Source organism: Chionomys nivalis, chromosome X (genome assembly GCF_950005125.1).
Source record: "Chionomys nivalis chromosome X, mChiNiv1.1, whole genome shotgun sequence".
In the NCBI taxonomy this organism is placed as follows: Eukaryota; Metazoa; Chordata; class Mammalia; order Rodentia; family Cricetidae; genus Chionomys; species Chionomys nivalis.
In genome coordinates, this window is record NC_080112.1 from 76,670,775 (window position 1) to 76,679,008 (window position 8,234).

The 8,234-nt window shown below is 41.1% G+C and overlaps 1 protein-coding gene across 1 annotated transcript; it reads right to left on the reverse strand.

Annotated features, from left to right (window-relative positions):
• Positions 1-1,369: 1,369 nt before the first annotated feature.
• Positions 1,370-2,779, reverse strand: LOC130867829 (charged multivesicular body protein 1a). Its single transcript, XM_057760026.1, has one exon. The coding sequence runs from the start codon at positions 2,734-2,736 to the stop codon at positions 2,146-2,148; it is 591 nt and encodes a 196-aa protein (XP_057616009.1). The 5' UTR covers positions 2,737-2,779; the 3' UTR covers positions 1,370-2,145.
• Positions 2,780-8,234: the final 5,455 nt, after the last annotated feature.

Below are 8,234 nucleotides of genomic sequence, written 5' to 3' on the forward strand. Positions count from 1 at the left end.
AAAAAACAATGACATCTTGAATTTTCCCACTTCACATTTTATTTTTTTATGTTTTATTAAAATGTATTAATTATACAAAATAATTACACAAAATTATGACATTTTCATACATGTATGTCATGTCCTTTGTTTTTTCTTGTCCCATTACCTTCCCTTGTCCTTCCACCCAACTTCTTCTGGTTTACTTTTTAGTCCCCAAAAGTGCACTTCCTGCTTTCATGTTTTTTTTAATTTATTTATTTCTTTATTAAAGATTTCTGCCTCCTCCCCGCCACCGCCTCCCATTTCCCTCCCCCTCCCCCAATCAAGTCCCCCTCCCTTGTCAGCCCTAAGAGTAATCAGGGTTCCCTGCCATAAAAGAGCACTCCAGGACAGAAAAGAATTACAGATACACAGTAAAGACAGATTCAGACAAAATAGACCTCTAAATGGGCCACAGTAAGTTTGATAAATATTCATGCATTTAAGATAGAGGGGATAAAAGATAAACAGAGTCACAGATAAAAAATAATTTAAGGATATTAAACTGAGGTTCTTAAAGGAAAAATAGAACAAGAAAGTCATAATGGGACAGGAAAAGATGGAAAAGACAAAAAGGGTCTGGATTATGTTTGTTTTTTTTTTTTTTTTGAGAAATTCTCCAACAATCAATTTATTTATTTACAACAGCATTTTAAAGGCAGATACACCCATTTGGATGAACCCAGCCCAGCGTCTTGAAATCTACTAGTGTTCCAAAAATCCTGCCACCTCCAGGACTCAGGGACCTCACAAGTTGTTCCGAGAGAATGCAGTTACTCTCAACACCTGTCATGCAGGTTGATTTCAGGAAGCCTGAGGGGTCCGTGGTTAGACTGTACCTTGGTCCCCGCCCCCAACACAAGCTTTGTAATGTGGAACACTGAGGACTCCGAAATGCAGAACAGAAAGAAACAAACACAGCAAGTCTAGGCGAGGTATCCAAGCTTGAGTATAACCCTGCAGGCAGTACTGCCCTGCTCAGCCTGTGACGAGGGCTGGACAAACACACCCCATCTGCTGTGTGCCTTCCACTTTGGCAAAGGAACAAAATCACCAGGAGGTTTAAGAACAGGAGTAAACTTCAGAAGAGAGAAAATACAGCAGCGGCTGTGCACGCAGCCTAGGGCCGTCCCAGGCATTCTCACTGCCCTCTCCCTGCCAGCTTCCCACTGCAAAAGGGTGTAGAAGAGCTGACCGCAGCCAGAGGTTACTATCCCGGTTTCCCTTGGTAGACACCGTGACTTTCCCCTGGAGAAGGCAGAAGGGCGGCAGCCTGTATGTAAAAGAACAGAAGAGTCGAGGACCTCACATTCAAGAGTCGAGGACCTCACATTCAAGACTGAGAAGCTTTAAAAGGCCTGAAAGGCTGTAATTTGGAGGCCTGGAGCCATCACACAGACCGTGCAGCCCAAGTGGCCCCAAACCCTTCCAGAGGCAGCTGCTGAGGAAGGGTAAGCATCTCTCAGGAGGAAACACCTGGACTTGAGATTGGATGACAGTTCTGTGGGCTGGGAAGGGAGCTGAGGGACAGAAAGCCCTGGCCTACTCAGCCGGCTGGCAGTGGCAGCCAAGGAACAAACTCAGCCCTGGGAACATGGAGGAGAGGAACCACCTGTAAGGCCCCAGACAGTGTTGGTGGCAATGGACATCTCTGGTACACAAAAGTCCACAGGAACCTACTCGGGGCTGTCATTCAACAGGATTTCCTGTCTGCAGAGGTCAGGGAGAGGCTCCCAGGAACTACCTGGCAAAGGACTGGCTCTGATCTTCACTGGCCACAGCAAGCAGCAGGTTTCTGTTCACTGGAAACTGAAGGCCCTGAAGCACTGGGCTGAAGTGCACACATCTGCTGGTCAAACCCTGTCAACTCCCCATAGGCAGAGGACAACACAGAACTTGCCATCTTCCAGATGTGGCCCACAAAGTCACCATGAGTCACCCACACACTTGTGCAAATTCAGTATCAGGACTGAGGCCCATTGCCCAACCTAAGGCTCAGTTCTAAGGCGCCCAGCCTGGCAGGTTGGAAAAGAGCCAAGGCAGCGATGAAGGGTTGGAGAACGTCGAGGGCAGAAGCCTCCAGTGCATCATAGGAGAAGGGAGGCAACACCTGCCGAGGGCATGCTAATTCCTCAGGGCAGCCAACCTTCGAGACAGCTGATCCTCCTGGCTGCGCACTGAGCTCTCACCCACAGCAGATGCACCCTCTGGAAGCTGGCTGAGCTGGTCTAAGACCTCTAGGCCATTTTCCTCAGCAATCTGCACAATGAGGCTGTCGACCTGCTCCTGAGGTGTGGTCAGCGTGGTGGCAGAGCTCATAGAATCCTCCATTACCGACGTGTGCACATCCAGGTTCTGCACCTGCTGCTCAAACCTGTCCATCACTGCAGACACCTTTTGAAGATCCATGGCACTCAGCGCCTTGTCCAGAGCTTTGGTCACCTGTGCCATATTCTTGGTCACCCCCTTCATGGTCACAGCTGTCTGTACCTTGGATGCTACTGCATCCACACGGGACGCCATCCGGAGCCAGTTTACACCTTCATTCTTCTTGCGGATTGCATTTTCAGCATACACGCGGGCACACTCCACGTTTTTCTGCTGAAGGGCCTTCTTCACCTTGGCCTGCTCAGCCTTGGAGTCCTTCTCTGCCTTTTTGGCCAGTTTCTCTAGCTGCTTCGCTGTGAACTTCAACTGGAACAGGGTATCGTCCATGGCCAGTCAGGTAGTGAAGCCCTCTGGGCGGCGAAGGGGACGAGATCTTCTATGTTTGTTTTTTTGAGACAAAGTTTCCCTGTGTAGCTTTGGAGTCTGTCCTGTCCTGGAACTTGCTCTTGTAGATCAGGCTGGCCTCGAACTCACAGAGATCTGCCTGCCTCTGCCTCCTGAGTACTGGGATTAAAGGCATGTGCCACCACAGCCCGGCAATATTTTAAAGGTATATTGACTTCAAAATTTGAGTTTAAGGATATGTTGCTTTAGAAAAGAAGTTCTGTTTTTATTTTCATAGAAGATGAGAACCTGTGAATTCCTTCCAGTACAATGTTGTTTAATGGACCAAACTCCCCCCACTGAAATATTTCCATGAACACTAAAAATACTTCATCCAACAAACAGCAGGAAGCAGTTTAGAGAAAACTACTCCTAAATTCCCAAAATGATTATTTATAAATGTTTGATATCAATTAAAGGTGGTTAATTATAAGGGGCTAATGATAACACTCAATCGCTTTTTTTAAACAGGGGGGATATGAAATATGATATAGAAATGAATATGTTACATTGGTATAGACTTTGGTTTATTGATTCAAATTTAAGGTCAATTTTGTTATATGTTTATTTTTTACTCTGGTTTAAGGTACTATATTTATACAGTTCGTTTAGAAATGTAATATATAATTAAAAATGTATAATTAAAAATTATACACTACATTTCTATAATGTATAATTACATTACTATATAAATATAATTAACAGATAGTCATTTATAATAGCCAAAATTGTAGTTATGTTAGTTAGGTTTTCTAGATATACAGAGATATATTTCAGTTAGATGGACAATCTTCAGCACTTAAGAGACCTACAGACAATAGCATTTAAAAGGTTTTAAGAACTTAGAGTTTTCTCAACAGTGAGACATGTCTGCTTCTGGCAGCATCAATTACTTCAGTGAGGTTGATGGGCACTGAAGAAACTGGTTATGGAATTTGCCTTCAGTGTGACAAGGCAAGTGATTTGGGCAAGAAACTGCCCATGCCTGGACTGTTTGACGGTATGCTGTATAAACTGGATATACAGGACCCGCAGAGAAATGACTACTGAACTTGCCAAAAAGTGAGATATTCCTTCAGGGTTCCTGTTTCATGAAAGAGTCTGTCTGACATTCTTCAGGACACAAAAGAAAGTGCTTAACAAACTACCAATATAGGTGAAACAGTCTCAAATTTCCTGCTTCACAGAGAAGTCTGACAGATACTATGAGCCTGTAGGCTAAAGATGTTACAGAAGAACTTTGGGTGAATTTCTAGGCAGAAAGATGTCTCTGTCAATTCTAGACTTTTGGAAGTTGCTTACAATGCATTTCCTGTTTACTTAGGTAATATTATATCCTTCTGGGGTCTTTGATGGAGTTGAAGACAGATAGTTATAGTTTTCCTTAGTTACAATAAAAGATAAATTAGATACAAACCTTAGACTCACAAAGATAAAGTATATGATAATTTTTTTTAATTTTTCCAGATACAAATAGATTGAGTATTGTAACTGTAATTATTGCTTGATACCTGTTTGTTATATGTAATTTTACAATGTTAAAGTTAAAAACCTTCCTTTTTATTTAGACAGAAAATGGAAGATGATTTGGGATTCCCCTCTGTATTCTCTGAGTATGTTTTATTACCATTGGTTAATAAAGAAGCTCTTTTGCCCTATGTAAGGGCAGAATATAGCTAGGTGGGAAAACTAAACTTAATTCAGGGAAAAAAAAGGTGTAGTCAGGTAGATGCCATGTAGCCACCCAAGAAGCAAGATGTGAGGTAACAAACCTCAAGTGTCATGGTAAAATATAAAATAACAGAAATGAGGTAATTTAAGATGTAAAAGCTAGCTAGGGTTATGCCTGAACTGTTGGCCAAACAGTGTTATAATTATTATAGTTTTGTGTGATTATTCAGGTCTGCGTGGCTGGGAAACAAAAACACACACTCCACTTACAGGCTTTATGGGAGATTTTGGCAAGAAATCACAGATTCAAGGTGAAGCTGGGCTATGCAGTGATTTTGAGGCTATCCTAGGAGAAAAAATTTGAAACCCTTCCTAAAAAATAAAGGTAAAAACATTGTTGTGTATTATCTTTGTGGTAAAGTAGTTTAGGAATATGTGCATCATGACCCTGGGTACAGCTCATTCCCTGCCTCTGAGAAATAAAGAAACCAGACTCATAATTATACATCCAATCCGAAAGATATGAAAATTCTTTTATTCAAACTTTTTATTATTTTTTTGAGAATTTGGTAAAATGTATTTTAATCACATTCTCTTCTCCTCCCACTCTTCTCAGATGCATTCTCCATTCCTTGCCTACTCAATTTGTGTCCTTTTTCTTTTTTTAACCCATCAAATACAGTTTATGATGATCATATCCTTTCTGGTTTGTGGCTTTCACTACAGTGTGGTCAATCCACTAAGGGCTACACCCTTAAAGAAAACTGACTATCCCTCTCCCAGAAGCTAACAATTGTCAACAGTTCCACAGCTAACCCTGACATTTCATAACAAACTCTAGTCTCCATGCTAAAATTGTGCTTCCCTTGAATTTGTATGGGTCTTGTTTATACTGTCACAAGTGCTATCCATTCATATGTACAACTGCCCTGCTGTATGTGAAAAAACATGGTTTCCTTATAATCATATGCTGATGAAAATCTTATTGGTATAGATACTATATGAAAAAAATGGCAAAATAAAAACAGGAGTGGTGGCTCATGCCTTTAATCCCAGAACTCAGGAGGCAGAGGTAGACAAATCTCTGTGAGTTTGAGGCCAGCCTGGCCTACAGAATGAGTTCCAGGACAGCCAATGGTACACAGAGAAACCTTGACTCAAAATAAGAATTATCAAACTGAATAAATAATAGCTCAAAAAGTAATTACATAAAATTATGAATATTTAGTGCATTTCCACCAAAGGCAACTGGTTATGCCTGATGTAATTTTTAATTGTCTCATGAGCCTATACTGTTATTTTGTTTTATAATTTGCAAAACTTTTTCTCAGGTTTTGCTTACTTGAACTTTTTTATTCTTCTCCCATACAATACACCCTGACCTCAGCCTCCCCTCCCTTCATTTCTCCCTGTCTGCCCCCTCCATTCCCCCTGGAACACTGCTCCTTTGTTTCCCTTCAGAAAAGACCAGGTCTCCCATTGTTATCAACTGAACTCAGCTTAACAAGATGCAGTAAGTCTAGGCACAAACCCTCATTTTAAGGCTGGATGAGACAACCCAGGAAGATGAAAAGGCTCCCAAAAGCAGGCAACAGTCGGAGACACTCCCACTTCCACTGATAGGAGTCCTACAAACACACTGAGCTAAACAACCACAGCATGTATTCAGAAGACCTTGTACAGACCTATAGAGGCTCCGTGATTGCTGCTCCAGTCTCTGTGAGCCCCCATGACCACTGCTTAGTTGATTCTGTGGGCCCTGTTCTCTGAGTGTCCTTGAGCCCTCTGGCTCCTATAATCCTTCCTCCTCCTCCGAGGAGTTTCCTGAGCTTCATCTGTCTGTTAATTTTATTGTTAATTGTTTGTGTGGCTCCTAAAATGCAGAAACAAGGTTGTACTAAATCATCCTGTAATTCAATTGTGTCCTTACTTTGAAGTGCTAAAAATAAATCAGAGTTCTCTACAAAATATGCAGTAAAAAAATCTGAATAAAATACTGACACATACAATTCAGTACACTAAAATCTGAATATTTTTAAATTTAGGTAGAACCTTAGGGCAAAGCTTAATTGACTATATGTTATCATACTGTTAAGAATATAAAAGGCTCAATAAAATATCCATTCAATTACAAATAAACCTAACAAATCAGTTTGCTCTTCCTTTTCTTCCCCAAAGAAAAATGAAATATAGTTTAAATGCCTTTCAATTTGTGAGGAATGAACCAGTAAAGCTGTCTTAATTGACTGCTATTAAATTGTTATGGCGGTCAAAAGTACATGTAAGCCATTTGATTAATTAGCATTTGTTGAAAACAGAAATTTGCTCATCAGTTTGACTACTTAAGTTCTAGAGTAACCTCAACTTTAGAATATTTCTAGGCACTTATTTGACCCATTAACAGTAAAACACAGTTTAGAAAGTATGTGACTGTCTTACCTATGATTGAGGAAGAAGAAATGTTTGCTAACCATCTCTTCAGACAGTGTCTGTCCAAAGGCAAGAAAATTATCTACACATATACGGGCAAAATATATATAAGTAATATAAAAAATGGCCCAAATTTCATTTTGGGGCATCTGGAAATTTTTTTAATGAAGAACTGTATTTTATGGAAGAATAACTATAAAGATTTTCATAGTGAATTTAGTAGGGCATAAAGAAAGACATTTCATTTCACTGCATTTTTCTTTTTTAAAAATGGTTTTTCCTAGTTGTTCAAGAAACAAGAAGTGTCTGAGAGAAAGGAATTTCGTATGTTTTTCTTTGGAAAATCAAACTTACTTTAACCAAGAATTACCGAGCTTCGTTCTATGTAGTCTACAAGCCACAGCAGTGAATCACCAGATTCTGATACACAGTGTGGCTACAGTTGGATTTTTTTGATATGTATCTAAAGATGCCGGAGACACAGATTCCTTCCATCCACAGACTGAAACCGAATGCCCATGTACCCTTTGTGATGAATAACACATATGCAAACCACAGCAGAAGCAGATCAGAATAATGATAATTTTAGCATGTTGTAGAGAAAGGGGAACAGCAAAGTGTGGGAAGAAATTAGCTTTAGCTTTCTCCATGCTGCTTTTCCCTGGCTTCTATCTCTTTCAGACTTTGTTTCAATTCCCTAATCTGTCACAGTGGGTGGGTGTACCCCTCGTGGTCCTGACTTCCTTGCTCATGTTCTCCCTCCTTCTGCTCCTCATTTGGACCTTAAGAGCTCAGACCGTTGCTCCAAATTGGGTCTCTGTCTCTATCTCAACCCATCGCCAGATGAAGGTTCTAAGGTGATATGTAAGATATTCATTAGTATAGGATAGGGTCATTTCAGGTTCCCTCTCCTCAGTTGCCCAAGGTACCAGCTGGGGACATTTCCCTGGACACCTGTGAACGCCTCTAGAGTCAAGTCTCTTGCCAACCCTAAGATGGCTCCCTTAGTTAGGATATATACTTCTCTGCTCCCATATCCACCCTTCCTTTATCCCAAACATCCCATTCCCCCAAGCTCCCTCCATCCTCCCCTTCTCACGTTTCTCACCCCATTTCCCCTTAGCCCCATGCCACCTCACCCGCCAAGTTCCCAGTTTTTGCCCGGCAATCTTGTCTACATCCCCTATCCAGGCGAATGACTATACGATTTTCTTTGGGTTCAATTTCTTATTTAGCTTCTCTAGGATCACAAATTATATGCTCAATGTCCTTTATTTATGGCTAGAAACCAATTATGAGTGAGTACATCCCATGTTCCTCTTTTTGGGTCTGGGATACCT

Coding starts and splice junctions, on each gene's coding strand:
- LOC130867829 (XM_057760026.1), bottom strand. CDS start 2,736: ATGGACGATACCCTGTTCCAGTTGAAGTTCACAGCGAAGCAGCTAGAG.